The sequence below is a fragment of the Petaurus breviceps genome, unplaced genomic scaffold, assembly GCF_028583685.1.
Source record: "Petaurus breviceps papuanus isolate PSGF00001 unplaced genomic scaffold, PetGlider_PUasm1.0 428, whole genome shotgun sequence".
Classification (NCBI taxonomy): Eukaryota; Metazoa; Chordata; class Mammalia; order Diprotodontia; family Petauridae; genus Petaurus; species Petaurus breviceps.
In genome coordinates, this window is record NW_027186331.1 from 4,423,951 (window position 1) to 4,442,860 (window position 18,910).

The window sequence follows — 18,910 nt, forward strand, 5'->3', positions numbered from 1 at the left end:
AATTCTTCCACATTTCCTCACCCATAATTAGCACCTTATTATATATCATTTGTTCTCTAATTGTAGCACACAAACATATTTTTTAAATTTATAGCTCTTCTTATCTCAGCATCTCAAGCAGTCTCTTGTAGGATCTTTCAGTGGCTCCTTGGAAGTGGCTTAGAGGGCAGAGATCACAGGAACTCAGAAGCCCGAGTCTAACCCCTTCATTTTAAAGAAGAAAAAACTGAAACTTAGGGAGAGCAAAAAACGTTCCACAGCTAGGAAGTGTCTAAAGCAGATTGAGACTCAGGTATAACCTGATCTTAAGCCCAGCATCCCATCAACTGTGGCATACAGGTGACCTTGGGTTCTGGAAAGCTCTGACTGTGGAACACAAGCCCCAGCAGCCATTCTGAGGTGGGAAGGGTGTCAGAGTTCAGCTCAGGTGATAGCCTGTTTTCCAAAGACCAGCCCAGCCAAATCCAAGAGAAGCAGAAGGCTGGCTAAAAGAGATGCAGTATATACTTAGATAGTGGAGGGTGGGGGCCAGGAGGGTTTTCGACACCTCACAGAGGTGACTTGGAGTCTCAGAGGCTATATCATCCATTCTTACCCCTCTCAAAGGCCTTCTAGGATGGGCCACACAATAAACTCCAATTCTTTAAAAAAAATATATATATATATATAGTATTTTATTTTCCCCCAATTACATGTTTAAAGCCATTTAAAACATTTTTTTTTAAGTTTTGAGTTCCAGGTAGGGGAGAGACAGGGAGAAAATTTGTAACTCAAAATCTCATGGAAATGAATGTTGAAAACTAAAAAATAAACAAGTTTAATAAAAAAAGTTTTGAATTCCAAATTCTATCCCTCTCCTCTTCCTGAGAGGGTAAGCAATACGATAATAGGTTATACATGTGCAGTCATGTAAAATATTTTCATATTAGTCATTTTTTACAAGAAGGCCCAAATTTTAAAAAAAGAATGAAGGAAAGAAAAGTGGAAAAATAGCTGCTTCAGTCTATTCAGACAATATCAGTTCTTTGTCTGGAGGTGGATAGTAGACTTCATCATGAGTCCTTTGGGGTTGCTTGGATCACTGTATTGCTGAGAAGAACAATTCTTCACTGTTACTATGTACAATGTTCTCCTGGTTCTGCTCACTTCACTTTGCATCAGGTCATATCAATCTTTCTAGGTTTTTCTGAAATCATTCTGCTTGTCATTTCTTATAGAACAACAATATTCCATCACGATCATTTTTCACAGCTAGTAAAACCCAGTTCTGCTTTCTGAGGACCAGCTCAGCTAAGCCTAAAGAGGTTGTGATTTTTTTAGGGGGGCACACAGCAGCTCAAGATGGCTACTTACTATTGAGAAACAGCATGGATAATGGAACTGGGAAGAAGGAGATGAAAATGCTGCCTCTGGCACTTACCTGCTGTATGTCTCTGGGCCATTTAATCTCTCTGGACCTCAGCTAGCTCATCTATAAAATAGGGTTGTCATGAGGCCCAAATCATATGAGTAAGAGAGTGGGGGTTGATCTGAGGAGTTCCCTGATCAACTGGGTGAGCTTACAGATTGGTGAACCTTTGGGGCATCAAGGTGGTACCTTTTAACAGAGAGTGTGGGTATGCCTTTGACATCTTTTTATAAGACTGAAGAAATATCCTCCTGTGGTGCTGGCCATTGAAAGAAAGCCAGGAGAGTATTCTTGCCTTCTTTTTTTTTTTTTCCTTTTAGGGGAGTCCATTTCCCCTTTCCCTGTTCAGAGGACAGACTAATAATTGGCTGGACTGTCCTCAAACTGGAGTTGCTAGCCTGGGGACCATACCTGGGAGAGATGGGGATAATCAGCTTATGTAGCTACTTTGGTACAGTAGAAGGGTAGGGTTTGGATGGAGAATTTGGAGCTGTAGGGCTGAGATGAATGAGAATGAAGAAGCAAGGAGCCCAGGCAGTCTAAATCACAGGGATCCCAAGGGTAGCTGCAGGACAGTAGATTTTCACACCCTTCTCAGCAGTAGTAATGTTAATTTGATTATTTTCCCTGATTGAGAGATAGAGAGGGTGGAAGTACTGGGCAGCAAAGCAGTTATCAGGGTGCCTGGCTAAGCTTGGTCTCTGTTATCCTAGGGGATTCACAAAATGTGCCAGGGTCCTTCCTCTGGTTATTTTAGCACTATAGGCTTCGGGGAGGTAAAGTAGCTCTTCCTTCCAGGAAGTCTCTGCCTAGAAGGGATCCTGCTGCCTTCTTCCCCAACTTTTTTGCTCCAAAATCATGTGGGCAGCCCAGGGGAGGATCAATTGTACTGGAGGCAGGGAGACCAGTTAGAAGGCTAGGGCAGTAGCCTAGGGGAGAGGTTATGAGGGGCTGAGCTAGAGGAGGAGATGGCTGTGTGAGGGGAGAGAAGGGGGCCTGAAAACGATAAGCCTTGGCAGCTGATAGGCCTCTTTTCTCAAGGTGCTCATGGGTGTTCTGCTTCACCCACACTCCATGCATTTTACTTGGATCCTCCTTGTACCTTTACCACCTCCCAGCCTTTGCTCATGCCTTTCCTGCTACTGAACATGCCCTTCCACCCATCCAAACCTGGTATATTCTTCAAGTTCTCCATGGTTAACTCTATGACCCATTGTGATCTAATTACCCTTGGAACTCATGGTATTTATTTTCCCTATCATATATTTGGCAATGAATCATGGTTATCCCTTGATCTCACCATGTGACTGGCCCATATCTTTTTTGGTCATCCATCTCTTGGGGTACATGACCTTTATGATTTTATGATGGATCTCTTCTTCTTGTACAATTCTTCATTGCAAATATGCTAGTCTATTCACCCCCACCATGTTCCTTTCCTTTACATATGGTATAGAGTTGGAAGGATAGTTTCTTCTGGTGTAACTTAAATTCTCATCTGTACATTTAAAAAAATGCTTTAATGATCCTCTCTTCTTCCTCTTCTTATTTTATTGGAGACATTATCACTACCGCTCCTCTTCCTTCAGTAGAAAAAAAAGAAAACAAGATTCTTGTAACAAATATAATCTAGCTACAACAAATTCCCACATTGGCCATGTTGGAGAATGTATGTCTCATTCTATAGCCTGAATCTCTCGCCTCTCTGGAGGGCGGTATATGCTTCTTCTATCCTTCTTGGGTCGGTCATTGTTTTGATCAGAATGTGATTGTTATTTACATAAAATGTTCTCTGGTTCTGTTCATTTCTCTCAGCATCAGTTCCTACAAGTCCTCCTGGATTTCTGCAAACCTCTCCCATTCTTCTTCTCCTCGTATAGGACAATAACATTCCATTCCATTCATGTAACATCATTCCCCAACTAAGGGGTAACCACTTAGTTTCATTTCTTCGCCACTATGAAAAGAGCTGTTCTGGACATTTTGTATCTATGGACTCCTCTATTCTTTCTCTGATCTCTTGGGAATATAGGAATATTGTTGGGTCAAAGAAATGTTTCATTTAGAGACCTTTTGGACACAGTTTCAAATTGCTTTCCAGAATAACTGGACTAATTCTCAGTGTGCCTGTTACCTCACAGTCTTTCCAGCAATTGTCATCTTCCTTTTTGTCAGTCTGATATGTTGATAATAAAACAAAATTCCCTGAAACAAAACCCCTTGTCAATGTTCTTTCAGTGACATAGATGGCTGTAAGCAAATGAATACCACTGCCTCTGAAGAATTAAAAGCTGAGATCACTCTTGTTGTATTGGATTCCATTAAATGAAGCAAATACTCATTGAGCAATACTCATGTTGCTTGCTGTGAGAACTATAAGGGTGAGTAATATCCAAAGCATGCTCTTCAGGAGCAAATTCACATTTGCATTTTTTCTGAATGAATGTTCAGGAAGTCAGCTGTGACCTGCTAGTTAAAGTTGTCTGTCCAAAATGGCTAAAGCCCTGAATGGCTGGTGTCCAACATGGAATTGAGTTCAAGCTCTGGGAGGCTTTTTGTGTGTAAGAAAAATTCAGAGGGAGTCGGTTCTGTGACCTTCGTGGCAGAACCAGATTTACATTTAACAGAGGCAGGTAGGTGGTGCAGTGGATAGAGAGCAGGCCTGCAGTCATGAAGACTGAGCTCAAGTCTGGCCTCGGACACTGTGTGACCCTGGGCAAGTCATTTGACCTGTTTGCCTCAGTTTCCTCATCTGCAAAATGAGCTGGAGAAGGAAATGGCAAATCACTCCAGTATCTCTGCTAAGAAAACCCCAAATGGGGTCAGGAAGGGTCAGACACCACTGAACCACCTGAACCACGAACCTTAATCTGCTATGTAAAATGCTGTCATTATCACTATGCCAGGTTCTGGTATATGAAAGTTTGCTATTCGAATAGAGAGTGATATCTTTTTTTAAAGCACAATGAACTAAGTGAATTGTATGTTTTCACCTTTATCTTACTCAGACTTGGACCACTGGCTTATCAAGCCCTGTCCAGATGCCACCATCCACTTGGTGAGTTATGGGCTCTGGGCCAAGGAGGAACCAAAGAAATATTGGCTCAGAAGCTTTGGACAGCTCCGCCCTCCTTCCCCTGGGAGACCAGATTTCCATGCTCATGCCCCCGTGTCCGGCTTTGCCAATTCTCCATGTTACTGGGCCCTTCCTTTGGCTTTCTCATCGGACAGGTGGCCATCCCCAGCCACACACACCAGTGGCCTTTTCCAGAATTTGCCCCTCTCCTAGTTATCATCTCATTGCTCTCCTTGAATATGACCTGGACACATGCATTTCTTCCCCAACCTCTCCCTCCCTCCTCTACCACCTGCCTCCCAGCTACACTCCTTTACAACCACCTGGACCTCTGGATAGGATCTGACAGTGTAGATGACCAATCACTTTGTGCCCAGCCTGCCACACTTCCTTAGCTCCCTTTTCTGGCTCCTCTTCCTTCAGTTATCAGAACAAACTACTTAAACCTGATTTGTCAGCTGGACTCCCCTTTGGGGAGTGGCCCCATCATTTATCCCAACTCCTGACATCTTTGGTTCTTCTCTCTCCTTCAGGACAAATCAAACCAGCAAACGTTTATTAAATTTTACCACTGGCTAGGTGCAGCTGGGGAGACATACAAAGGCAAGAGTGTGGTCCTCACCTTCAAAGAGCTTGTATTTTAGTGAGGGAGACAATAGGTAAACAAGTGGGAAGATTTTATATACACAAAAAAGATAGAGAATGAAAGGAGAGAAAAAGGAGAGTCAGGACAGAGACAGGGAGAGGCAGTAAGGGAGGAGAGAGAGAAAAGAGGAGAGAGGAGAGAGAGGCACAGAGAGAGAAAAAGAAGAGAAAGAGAGACAGAGACACAGAGAGAGAGAGAGAGAGAGAGAGAGAGAGAGAGAGAGAGAGAGATGGAAAGTAATCGGAGAGAGGAAGGCATCAGCAGTTGAGGGCACTAGGAAAAGTCTCAATTTCTGTGTCACTCACCCCAGCCTTTAGAGTCCTCCTTCCCTTATCTAAGGAGGAAGAGATTAGTCCCTTTTATCTAGTGAAAAAAAAAAAGTTTAGTCTGGGAGGGGAAAACCTCTGGGTTTCTGGCCGAAGCAGAGACAATTGCTATTTTTGTTCATTCTGGGGCCCAAACAGTGACCTAGTGGAGCTTGAACTGGGAGCTGTCCTTGGAGCCAGAGTGATTTGGGTTTAAGGTACTTCTTACCTAGCCTTAATCATGGATTGGGTATTGCCTCAGTTAAACTGAGAGCTGTTAAAGACCTTAGCTGAAACAGGCCAAGGTCTCCCACTGCTTTGGGCCACTGGATCCGGATGCTCCTGAAGAGATAGTGAGGCAGGTGACTTTGCACTGCCCTGCCTCACTTACGTCCAGTTCACTGGTATGTCCTGGAGTCACCTCCCTGATGCCGTGGTCCTCTTTGAGAATGAAAGACAAACAACAAGCCTTATCTAAACTCCCATCCCAGTTCCACTAGTGTAATTAACCTGCCAAGCAATGACAAATGGCTTTGTGAAACTCACCACCCAGCTGCCATCAGTTCCAGACCTGGGTGCTGCTGCTAAGACAAAGAAAGCCCAAAGACAGCTAAGTCGCTCAGGGGCTCTCCCCTCAGTCACCCATCCTCAGAATGGCCAGGGACCTCCGAGGTCATCCAACCTGAGCATGAATCCCCTACCAACATCCTCAACCACACGCCATTCCACCTTGGCCTGAAGCCTTCCCTGGGTGTTCTCTGGGGTTCCCAGAGCAGCCACTGAGGAGAGGGGGAGCTTTGCGTGGCTTAGCCCCAGAGGGCAGAAAGGAACCGGAAGGGACCATGGCAGCAGGCAGATTTTGCCTGGATGTCTAGAAACTTTAACTTAGCATCTACCCAAAGTAGATTGGGGTGCCTGGGGGGGGGGGCACTGGCTGGATGACCCGTAAGCAGGTGTGATGTAAAAACCCAAAGTACTGTTAGAACAGAGAGGAGGGGAAGGTCCCTTCCAGCAGAGGCGATCCTGGGGCAAGCTTTACTGAGGTTCAGGTCCTTGTGCTCTGTTGGGGAGGAAGAGGAGTGGCAGAAGAGAGACCTAAGTGGACCAGTCCTGCCCTCTAAAAGCTGACAGTCTAGCCAGGGGAGATAGGAAGATAACTACCATACAAACGGCATTCGGCATTTCGAGGGAGGCCGGCACCACCATCTCGGCCTGCTCCCCCCAGAAAACCTTGGACTCGGACCCTGGCTCCTATCAAGCCTTGCAGACTGATGGTTGACTAGAGCTTACATTCTATTAGAACCAGACCTTACAAGCAATTCTTAGTAATTGGCTGAATAGTTCAATGTGAAAAACCAAACGAACCCAGCCTCATTTTCTAATGGAGTGAACTAAGTAATCACGAGGGGAGCAGAACCAAAGAGAGCCGCTAATGAGCCTGGCATCCTCAAGATAGAGCTCTGGGGTCTCGGCCTCAGTTTCTTCTGCTGTAATCTGTGGGGTTTCTATTTTGCTGGGGGGTGGGGGCTTGCTTTCTCCCCTCAGCCTCTGCCTCCCCCTTTTCCAGGGTGCCCTTCTCCCCCCTTCCCCAGCTCTCTTCTCTCTCCCCCCAGGCTGAGCCAGGGACCCCCAGGGGTGCAGAGCGCCTTGGCAGGGTCCGCTCCGTCTCTATGCCCAGACCAAGTCAGCAAAGAAACACTCAGTGAATGCAATTAGCCCCTGGCCGGCGGCCTCGTGCCCGGGGAAGGGCCGGTGCTCACTGCAGGGAGCTGTCCCGGAGCTCTACCCGCAGGGCCGCGGCTGCCCCCATTTTACAGACGGGGAAACCGAGGCAGGCAAGGGCGAGGCTCCCTGCCCAGGGTCACACAGCCAGGAGGGGTCCGAAGCCTTCCCCACAGCGCTCCCCAAGGGGACTATCCCTTTGGTCTGGTAGCAGCCCCTTCCCCAACTCCTTCCTCCTCTCTCCCCTCCCTCCTGTGCGCCTCAGTTTCCTTCCCTGTAGAGGGAAGACAAAAGGATAACCGCCCCCCACCCCCAGCCTAAGTCATGGGTTCTGGTCCAAATCTGGGGGTGGGAGCGATGGGGACGGGAGGGGCAGGGGCGCGTGCCCGAGCAGCCCCCTCCCTCTCTCCCCTGTGCCCCTCCCAGCGCTCCCCCTTCCCTGCCCCCCCGCCGCCGCCTCTCCCCCCCCTTCCCCCTTTCCCCCCATGTCTCCCCCCACCTCTCCCTCTCCCTCCCCTCCAACCCCAGCCCCGCCCCTCGGCGCTCGCGCGCGCGGCAGGAAGTGCAGGGGCTCGAGCCGCCCGGCGGCCGCGATGCATTGTGGGATAGCAGCAGCACCAGACCCAAGATGGCGGCCAGCAGGAGGCTGATGAAGGTAAAGGCGGCTCCGCGGGGCCGGGCCCGGGCCCGAGGCGAAGCCCGAGCCCGAGCCCGGGCGGCGGCGGCGGCTCCCGCTCCGCCCCCCCGGCCGGGCCCCCGGGCCCGCGACCCCCGCACGCCCTCCCCCTCCGGGCCTCGGCTCAGCCTCGCCCCGGCCCGGCCGGGCCTCCGGGCGCCCGTGAGGCGGCTCCGCGGCCGGGCCTGAGGGGCCGAGGACAGGCCGAGGCCCGGTCGGGCCGAGGCGAGCGGCCCCCGAGGCCCCGGCCGGGCCTCCCCCGTGCTCCCCCGCCCCGCCGGGGAAACCGAGGCATCGCGGGGTGTGCTGCGGCCCCGGGCCGGGCTGCCCCGCCGCCGGCCTCCGCCCCTCCTCTCCCTCCCCGCCCCCAGCGCCCCCTCCCACCCAAGGCCGGGATTTGGGGGGGCGGGCGCGCCCCGGCGCCTCGCGGGGAGAGGGGACAATTGTCATCTCTTATTGTCCTCCAGCCTCCCGGCCCCCCGCGCTACCGGGGAGGAAACTGAGGCACACTGGGGAAGTGACGTGCTCGGGGACTCGCCGCTGGGAAGTGGCGGGGCACGATCGGAACTCGGGGGTTTCCCCCCAAAGCGGCTGTTGAGGTGGAAAGCGGCCCCCTGCCCCCAACGTGATGGGGCACCGGGGGGGCGGGGGGGGCTGTGCTTAAAGCCCCCTGGGGCGGGGCGGAGGCCTGGGGGGCGGGGCCCTCAGGGGTCCCCCTCCTGGGCCGGGGGCGGGGCGCACGGCCAAGCTGGTTTCGGATGGAATCCTAGGGCCGGGCGCCGCGGGGCGGGGGGGGGGTTTGAGGGGGCTCCTGGGGGGGCCCCGACAGCTGATGCGCTTAATCCGCTGGATGTTTCCCAGATTCGTGACCTCTAAAGACGCCGGCGCCGGGCCTCCGAGAGTGTTGATTGCTTTGAGACCCTCCCCCATCCGGGAAGGAGAGGCGCTGGGCATTAGCCTTTTTTGCACCCGATGTCCTGCCCCGACCCGCTGCGTGACGGTGGAACTTGGGCTTTGTGGCCGCAGAGGCTCTTTTACGGGGTGGAAACTGAGGCCGGCGGAGTAGGAATGTCAGTTCCACGGTCTTGGTAGGGCCACTGTCCAGCACCGCACCTGCTGCACGGGGCGACCCCTCTTTCTGTTTGGCACCCTGCTGTGGGGAGGGCTGTGCTCTCTGGGCTGGGAATGCCTCAGAGTGTCTGCTCAGCTTGAGACTGCTTCCTCTCTGGCCCGAGAGGGTTGAGAACAAACCCTCTCTCCTTTTTTAAAATAAAGATAATGCAAAGCTATGCTTTATGTATACTCAGATATTGCTTTGAAAACCCATTTTAAAGATTTGAAACTTCCTGTAGAAAGCCAGTTTTTCTTCCCTCGGACTCTTTGTCACAAGGGCTCATCTGTAAATTGTATACAATATTTTTAGTCTAATATAGTTCCCATAAATCAGGTTGACATTTTTTAGATTTTCTTAAAATCTTCAACATATTTTGGTTTGAGTTCAGCTAATGGTTTTAACCTGCCTTTGTAGTGCAAGTTTTACAAAGCTACATTTTAAGAAAGAATTTTCAATGTCTTTTAATTTCCAAACAGAATTGGTAAATTGAGTATTCCTTGATGACAAAAGAAAAAACAGACTCGGAAGTTTTGTGTCTAAATTAGAAACTGAAACCAAATAATCCAAAATGAAACTGAGCACATAGGGCCCAGGGAAATTCAACTTGAGTCTGCCCTCACATCTCTTCTAAAAACTTCTCATTGACTTGAAGGGGGAACTTCACCAAGAATTGGCTTTGGCCAAAGCTTGCTTCGAGGACTGTTTGCTAACGCTGAGTGCTTCTAAGCAAACATTGGCATCTAGTAGACTGTGATTGGGAGGAGGATGAGCGCTGTCCAAAGAAAGAGGCTCTGGAGGGGTTTTCTGGGAGAGGCCGCAGGACTTGTGCCTCCTGCACTCGATGACCACTCCCACCTCTGGGGTTTCATGGTTCTGTTGCATAATACTGACTTTTAAAAATGGTCAGTGTCTTTTTAAAGCTACAGTTATATTGTGAACTTGATTCATAGAATCATAGAGTGAGACTGAACTGGAAAGGATCCTTGTGGGCCAACCTTCTTATTTGGAATTTTAATTTTTATTCTGAAACACATTTAACAAACACAAAAAATGGACCTTCCCATATACATAATAGAAAAGGCCTGTACCTGGACCTTCTGGCCTCTCTTGTGTACAGCTTGCTTTGCTTTCCCAGCTGTTTGTTCTGCTGGTCTGTGATTTCTGGCCTCCCTGCTAGGACTCCCTTTCCTTTTGGCAAGTGAGGAAACTGAAGCTCTCTGAGGTTACAGGAGCTCTCAGGTACCCCAAGGTCACACAGGTCAATTGGAGCTTGGATCCTCTGAATGCAAGTGAAATGCCCTTTGGGTTCTACACATTGCTGTGCTTCCTGGTCTCATGGAAGTAAGAAGCTCCTCGGGCTCAACGTGCCCCGACTATTTACACTCTGTTATCTCCAACTGCCCCCTGACCCTTGTCCATCAGTGGCAATAGCCCTCCCCAGTTGTCCTTGTTCAGTCATTTCACTTGGGTCCAACTCTTTATGACTCCATTTGGGAGTTTTTCTTGGCAGAGATCCTGAAGTGTTTGCCATTTCCTTATCCAGCTTATTTGACAGATGAGGAAACTGAGGCCAACAGGATAAAGTGACTTGCCCAGGGTCATATAGTAAGTGTCTGAGTCCGGATTTGAACTCAGGAAGATGAGTCTCCCTGACTAGGTCTGGTGCTCTATCTGTTGGACCACCTGGCTGTCCCTCCAGTTATCTAGACTGTTTCCTTTGATAGTATATCCTCTCTCCCCCTCCTCCTTTCTCTTTCCTCATTTTCTTTCTGTATTTTCCCATCCCTCTCCCCCCTTCCTCCCCTCATTGTCTTCCTTGCCTCCCACCTTCCTTCTTTGCTCTTGTTCATTTCTCTTATCTCTCTTCTCTCCCTCCCTCCTTCCTTCTCTTTTCTTCCTTTCTCCCTCTCCCTCTCTCTCACTTTCTGTCATCTCTCCCTTTTTTCCTTATACATTTCATCCCAATTCCTGCTGCCATTTTTTCTAATTTGGATTCTCTTAACTTTTTCTATATTTCTTTGAATTCTTTGTAATCATTGTTTCTTGTGGTGCAGTATTATTTCATTGCATTAATACACCACGATTTTTTTCAGCCATTCCCTAGTTCATGGGCACCTGCTTGCCCCATTCCCAACTCATTTTGTCAGGGTAGACTTCCTAATCACCAGCAAGTGCCCCAGAGAGCAAGGCTTCCCTTAGCTCAGCCCCTTCCTGTGCTCGGTGCCTCACCCAGGCCAGTGTTCGCCTAGCTGCTGGCTGCCCACAGCTTTGCCAGTTGAATGATACTGTAGAAAAAGAGCTAGACTTGGAGGTCAGGCTTGGGTTCGAGGCTTTCTGGCTGTGTGGCTGTGGACGAGTAACCTGACCTCTGAAACTCCTTGAGAAGAAAGTGATTAAGGAAACTGCTGCCAGGAGTCTGAGCCTCTCTTCACAGCTCTCCATTGGACGCCCTGTTCAGGCGTCTGTCTCCCTGATTCCTGGTCTCTGTGCTCTCTGGGTACCTTGTGAATCCCGTCTTGCGGCTCTTGGAGAAGGGCCCAGTGGTGTTTTGTCCTGGAGTCTCCCAGCTCTCCCCTCACACCTCCTTCAGCCGCCTTGGAGTCCTGAAGCTCTTAGTGGGTTGTACCCTAATAGGGGTTAGTTCTTTGTTTCTTGTGAATGCAGGTAATTAACAAGAAGAGTGATTGTAATTGCTGACATTTGTATTGTACTTGGAGGTTTGGGAAAGGCTTTACCTAGAGTATCTCATTTGATCTTTACTGCCTCCCTGGGAGGCAGGTGCTGTTATTATCACCCCCATTTTACAGATTAGAAAATAGGCTCAGAGGAGTTGCCTAGGGTCACATGGCATTATTAGGTGTTTCAGACAGGATTGGAAGCCAGGTTTTCCTAACCCCAAGTCAGCACTTTATCTGCTATGCCATCGAGCTGCCTGTTAATTAAAGCACTGAAGGCATTCATATCTGACTGTGGGAACCATCCAGCCAAATAGTCAAACTTGCATAGCAGCCATGTTCTTCACTGCATTGATTTCAGTGACAAAACTATATTTGCAGTCTGCTCTTACTATTAAGATTTCTAGTGCCTGTATCTGCTCTGCTTCTCCCCACTTTGCATTCTTTTGTAAATCATTCTCAAGGTTTTCTAGTCCTCACACTTTTCACTTCATCTTATGTGCCACAAGATTTACTGAACCGTTCCCTCATTGTTGGACATTTAGGTCACTTCGAGCTCATCAGAGCCCATCTCATTTGGCAGGTTTTCTGTGACTGAGACAGGGATTTTTGAGATTAGTGCGTGAAACTGGTATTCACTGGGGGGTTTTCCCCCATGTCTAGGGAAATCTTGTCTCTCCTTAAGAGCTGGTGTTCCCTGTCACATCACTATGTTAGAGACTTCTCTCTCCAGCACTTCGGGGTTCAGAGTTACATTAATAGGGGCACGTGGCTTTTTTGAGTTCCAAAATACGGAAGTGATCTGGGGACTGGATAACCCCGGATCAGCCCCTCAGCCTGGGCTCAGTCTGTCTTTGGAAAACAAAGTCTGTTGCTGGGTCCATCTTAGACTTCATACTTGGTCATCTTTACCTGGGTTGCCCTTAAAAAAAACCCACACATCACCCAATAAATTTAACTATTAACAAAGACAATCAAAAAAGCTAGAAAATATGGGCTAAAAGCTCACATTAACCCATAGCATTGTCAAATTAGACATAAATGAACAGACAAGCAAAAAATCCTTTTGATCTATGCCCCATTTCAGCTGACACTCCACAACCTTTGGCATTTTCTTTTTTATACAGATGTGGTTGTGTGTAGTCAAGGAGTGTGTGTGTGTGTGTGTGTGTGTGTGTGTGTGTGTTTCTCATTCTACAGTTCCTTTCACTGGTCATCTCAGTCTTTCCATTTTTTCTTGCAGTTGCATTGACCTTTTTGTAACATGATCTTGGGTAAGCCAAATAAATGTACAGTCCATTGCTGTACATTTTCTTGTGTTGAGGGAGCTACTAGAATGAAAGACATCCTCCTTTGCCAGCTCTCCCAATGAAAATAGTTGGTTCAGCATTGTTGGGGGGTGGGAAGTGGTGCATGGGGGGCAGTTGAAAGTTACTTTCTCTTTCTGTTTGGTCTGATTAAAGGTTGAGAAGCTTTTGTTTCTTATGGACCAGGATGTTGGATCATACCTGTGGCCTTAATTGGAGGGGCAGTGTGGCATAATGGATGGCTGCGTGGCTGCAGTGAGTGCTGGGCTTGGGCTGGGGAGACAGATGATGAAGTGGGAAGAGCTCTGGCCTGAGCTTGGAGTCGAGAAGATCTGAAATACTTACAAACCAGGTGACCCTGGGCAAGTGACTGCACCCCTTTCTCCCTGTCCTCATCCGTGTAGTGGGGGGTAATAATAGCACCTATCTCGCGGGTTTGTTAGGAAATTAAAATGACATATTTGCAAAATGCTTTGCAAACCTTACAGCTAATCTTTTCCTAAAGATTCCTCCTTTGTTAAATGGGTGTAAAAACATCTGCTTACACAACTACAGTATCAGTAAAACCCCCTGCTCCCCCAGCAGTCACTGTAAGTGTCAGCCGATAGAAGAACAACTGAGAATAAATCACACTTCTGTGAATAATTTCCATCGAATGTCATGTCTGAGGGCACGTTCTTTGGGGTTTTTGTCTTTGTCTCCCCTGGCTTTAGCTCACTGGCTTACATTGTAAGCACTTACTCATAAGTTTTGGTTGAGTCAAGTCCTAGTATGTACACATTATGTTGAAGCTGACCAGATGCTTTTCTTGGAAAACCACATGAGTTAAGCAGTTCTGCAGTTTTCAGAGGCAGCACTGAAGTCCCCCAAAGTGGAATGACTTCCCCAAAGGCAGCCAACTCTGGGCCCTTTCCACCTTGTTCTCAAACTTGTTTATTAAACTGTTGGCAGTGATGTTGTTTGAAGAGAAGGATGAACCTGGGCAAGACTGAAAGGTCAGACACCTGGCTCACTGGGAAAAGTTGGCTGACATTCAAGCAAATCAGCCCTAGATTTGGAGGTAGGACAAACCTTCGTGCTCATCTTGTCTGGACTCTCATTATATAGTCAGAAGACTTGGGTGCATGCAGGCCCCCAGCTCTAATTTTTCTTGTTCAGTCATTTCAGAGTTGTCTGACTCTTCATGATCCTATTTGGGGTGGGGTGGTTTTTTTTTTTTTTGTAACTAGTATTTTATTTTTTCCAATTACACGTAAAAATAGTTTTTTGCATTCATTTTCTATCAGATTTCGAGTTTCAGATTTTTTTTTCCTATCTCCCCTCCCCAAGACAGCAAGCAATCTGATATAGGTTATACATGTGCAGTCGTGTAAACATATTCTCCACGTTAGTCATGTTGTGAAAAAAGAGACAGAACAAAAGGGAAAAGCCACAAAGAAAAACCAAATAGAAAGTGAAAATAGTCTGCTTCAATCAGCATTCAGAGTCTCTCAGTTCTTTCTCTGGAGGTGGAGAGCATTTTTGATCACAAGTCTTGTGATTTTTGTGAGTTGCTTGGATCATTGAATTGCAGAGAACAGCTAAGTCATTCATATGACTGATATTCTCCTGGTTCTGCTCACTTCACTCAGCATCAGTTCATATAAGTCTTTTCAGGGTTTGGTTTGGTTTTTTGATCTGCCTGTTCATCTTTTCTTATAGGACAATACTATTCCATTACATTCATATACTACAACTTGTTCGGGCATTCTCTCAATTTCCAGTTCTTTGCCACCACAAAAAGAGCTGCTATAAATATTTTTGCACATGTATGTCCTTTTTGCTTTTTTTCTGATATCTTTGAGTTATAGACCTAGCACTGGGATTGCTGGGTCAAAGGGTATGCTGTTTGATTGCCTTTTGGGCATAGTTCCAAATTGTTCTCCGGAATGGTTGGATCAGTTTGCAACTCCATCAATATTATTGTCCCAGTTTTCTCACATCTTCTCCAATGTTTATCTTTTTCCTTTTCTGTCATATTAGCCAATCAGATAGGTATGAGGTGGTACCTCAGAGTTGTTTTAATTTTCCTTTCTCTAATCAATAGTGATTTAGAGCATTTTTTTCACGACTAGATAGCTTTAATTTCTTCATCTGAAAACTGCCAGTTGACATCCTTTGACCATTTGTCAATTGGGAAATGACTTGCATTCTTAAAAGTTTGACTCAGTTCTCTATACATTTGAGAAATGAGGCCTTTGTCAGAAATGCTGCAAAAATTGTTTCCCATATTTCTGTTTTCCTTCTAATCTTGGTTGCATTTGTTTTGTTTGTGCAAAATCTTTTTAATTTAATGTAATCAGAATTATCCATTTTGCCTTTCATAATGTTCTACATCTCTTGTTTAGTCATGAATTCTTCCCTTCTCCATAGGTCAGACAGGTAAACTATTCCTTGCTCTCCTACTTTGGTTATGGTATCGCCCTTCATGTCTAAACTCTGTGCCCATTTTGACCTTATCTTGGTGTATGGTGTGAGATGGTGATCTATGCCTAGTTTCTGCCATACAATTTTCCAGTTTTCCCAGTAGTTTTTGTCAGACAGTGTGTTCTTATCCCAGAACCTGGAGTCTTTGGGTTTATCAAATGCTAGATCACTATAATCATTTACTACTGGGTCTTGTGTATCTAATTCATTCCACTGATCTACCACTCTTAATTTCTTAGCCAGTACCAAATAGTTTTGATGATTGCTGCTTTATGATATAGTTTTATATTTGGCATAGCTAGGCCATCTTCCTTTGCTTTTTTAAAAAATTAATTCCCTTGATATTCTTGATCTTTTGTTCTGTATGAATTTTTTTTCTAGCTCTATAAAATAACTTTTTTGTAGTTTGATTGGTATGGCATTGAATAAATTAATTTAGGTAAAATTGTCATTTTTATTATATTAACTCGGCCTACCTGTGAGCAGTTCATCTTTTTCCACTTTAGGTCTGATTTTATTTGTGTAAAAAGTATTTTGTAATTGTGTTCATCTGGTTCCTGGGTTTGTCTTGGCAAATAGACTCCCAAATATTTTATATTGTCTACAGTTATTTTAAATGGAATTTTTCTATCTGTTCTTGCTGAGGTTTGTTGATAATATATAGAAATGTTGATGATTTATGTGGATTTATTTTATATCCTGCAACTTTGTTTGTTAACTAAAGTTAATTATTTCAAGTAGTTTTTTAGTTGATTCTCTAGGATCCTTTGAGTCTACCATCATATTTGCAGAGAATGATAGTTTTGTTTCCACAATGTCTAGTCTAATTCTTTCAATTTCTTTTTCTCTTGTTGCTAAAGCTAAAATTTCTAGTACAATATTGAACAGTGGCGGTGATAATGGGCAGCTAGGTGGCGCAGTGAATGCCCAAGGTCACTTAGCTAGTAAGTGTGTCAAGTGCCTTAGACTGTATTTGAACTTGGGTCCTCTTGACTTCTGGACCCATGTTCTATTTACTGTGCCACCTAGCTGGTTGTTTCATTCCTGATCTTATTGGGAAGGCTTCTAACTTATCCCTATTACAGATAATGCTTACTGATGGTTTTAGATAGATGCTAGTTAGCATTTTAAGGAAAGTTCCTTGTATTTCTATACTCTCTAGTGTTTTTAATAGGAATAGGTGCTGTATTTTGTCAAAAGCTTTTTCTGCATCTGTTGAGATAATCATGATTCCTGTTGATTTTGTTATTGATATGATCAATTATGCTAATATTTTTCCTAATATTGAATCAGCCCTGCATTCCTGGGATCTATCCCACCCAGTCATAGTGTATTATTATACTCATGATAAATTGCTGTAATCCCATTTCTGATATTTTATTTAAATTTTTTGTGACAATATTCATTAGGGAAGTTGGTCTATAATTTTCTTTCTCTGCTTTGGCTTTTCCTGGTTTAGATATCAGCACCATATTTATGTCATAAGGAATTTGGTAGAACTTCTTCACCTGTTTTTCAAAATAGTTTATATAATATTGGATGACCCTGGAAATATTTTCTTAGGAAATTCATTGATGGCTTGTTTAATTTCTTTTTCTAAAATGGGGTTATTTAAATATTTTATTTCCTCTTCTGTTAATTTAGGCAATTTATATTCTTGTAAATATCCATTTCACTTAGATTTTCAGATTTATTGGGATACTGTTGGTCAAAATAGTGTCTAATTATGATTTTAATTTCCTCTTCATTGGTAGTGAATTCACCCTTTTCACTTTTGATACTGGTAATTTGATTTTTTTCCTTTGGCTGCATCCTGTAAGTTTTGGTATATTGTCTTATTATTGTCATTCTCTTTGATGAAATTATTGTTTCTCTTCTTGACTCACTCATTCTTTAAGATTAGATTATTTAGTTTCCAATTAATTTTTAATCTACTTTTCCATGGCCCTTTATCTGTAATTTTTATTGATCCATGATCTGAAAAGGATGCATTTAATCTCTCTGCCTATCTACATTTGATTGTGAGATTTTTATGCTATAATATAGTCATTTTTTGTGTATGTGCCATGTACCACCAAGAAAAATATATTCCTTTCTATCTCCATTCAGTTTTCTCCAGAGGCCTATCATATCTAACTTTTCTAAAATTCTATTCACCTTTTTAACTTCTTTCCTGTTTATTTTGTGGTTAGATTTATCTAGTTCTGAGAGGAGGAGGTTGAGGTCCCCCATTAATATAGGTTTTTTTTTCCTTGAGGGATAAGGCAAGGCAGTTGGGGTTAAGTGACTTGCCCAAGGTCACACAGCTAGTTAAGTGTGTCAACTATCTTAGACTGGATTCGAACTCGGGTCCTCCTGACTTCTGGACCCATGTTCTATTCACTGCACTGCCTAGCTGCTCCTAGTATAGTTTTGCTGTCTATTTCTTCCTGTAACTCACTTTTACTCTAAGAATTTGGATACTATACCACTTGATGCATATTATATATTATATACATGTAGTATTGACTTATTTCATTGTCTGTGGTGCATTTTTTCTTCTTTGTCTCTTTTAATTAGATCTATTTTTGCTTTAGCTTTGTCTGAGATCAGGATTGCCACCCTTGCTTTTTTTTTTTTACTTCAGCTGAAGCATAATATATTCTGCTCCAACCTTTTGCCTTTACTCTGTGTGTCTTTCTGCTTCAGATGTTGTAATGTAACGCCAAGGAAAGGCAACTTCCCAAGGTTCAGAATACCAGCATAGGCGCTCTCCATTTTATTCAGTGACAAACCAAGAACAGAGAAGATCAAAACATGACATCATTCAAAATACAGCATTTACTAAGGGTGATTAAATAATCTCCAACTACGACCCCACCCCAGGACCTTCCAATCATTCAATCAATTACAAAGTCCCTGTTCTAAATACTACTCCACCCCTAGGCTGTACCTTCATTTAGTCCATCACAAAGCCCCTCTTCTCAAATGGAGATTAGTTTCCAAACATAAGTAAAGTACATTCATTTGTTCAACCACAGAACACCAAAAGGTCAAAAGTTCCCCACCCCTGGATCACAATTGAATCTACCCCAGAGTTACAGCAAGTTTAAGCACAGCACTTAATACCCAAATGGAGGTCTTTTCTTCATCTTGACAGGAGGCAAGTTCTCAGCAATCTTAGTTCCTGGGGAGACAAGGCTTAGCAAGGCCACAAGATACATTGCCAGTGTCTTCATTATTTCATCCTCTGTCTGTAGAACAGTCCTAGAACCCCTGAAAACATTAGCAAAACCCTCTCCCAGGATTTCTGTGAACATACAACAAGAAAATACTTCTTCAGGGCTTCTGAACCAACAGAAAGGTTCCCAGACCCCTGCAACAACAGCACTGTCCTTCACCAGTGGACAGTATTCACTCTGTCTGCAGGACAGTCTCCAGACCCCTGCAACAACAGCACTGTCCTTCACCAGTGGACAGTATTCACTGTCTGTCTGCAGGACAGTCTCAGGAGCTCTGAACCAACAGAAAGGTTC

The 18,910-nt window shown here is 45.2% G+C and overlaps 1 protein-coding gene and 1 long non-coding RNA gene across 3 annotated transcripts in view; both read left to right on the plus strand.

The window, feature by feature from the left end:
• Positions 1–7,689: 7,689 nt before the first annotated feature.
• UBE2L3 (ubiquitin conjugating enzyme E2 L3) overlaps positions 7,690–18,910 on the plus strand; it is a 66,165-nt gene continuing 54,944 nt past the window's right edge. For both annotated transcript variants that reach the window (XM_069100909.1, XM_069100907.1), the window contains exon 1: positions 7,690–7,812. In XM_069100909.1, the coding sequence (XP_068957010.1) occupies positions 7,786–7,812 (27 nt within the window). In that variant the 5' untranslated portion in view covers positions 7,690–7,785. The remainder of the gene's footprint in view (positions 7,813–18,910) is intronic.
• On the plus strand, positions 8,238–9,122 carry LOC138171415 (uncharacterized). The gene is made up of 2 exons (XR_011170878.1): positions 8,238–8,432; positions 8,695–9,122. It is a non-coding gene; the product is annotated as an uncharacterized lncRNA (long non-coding RNA).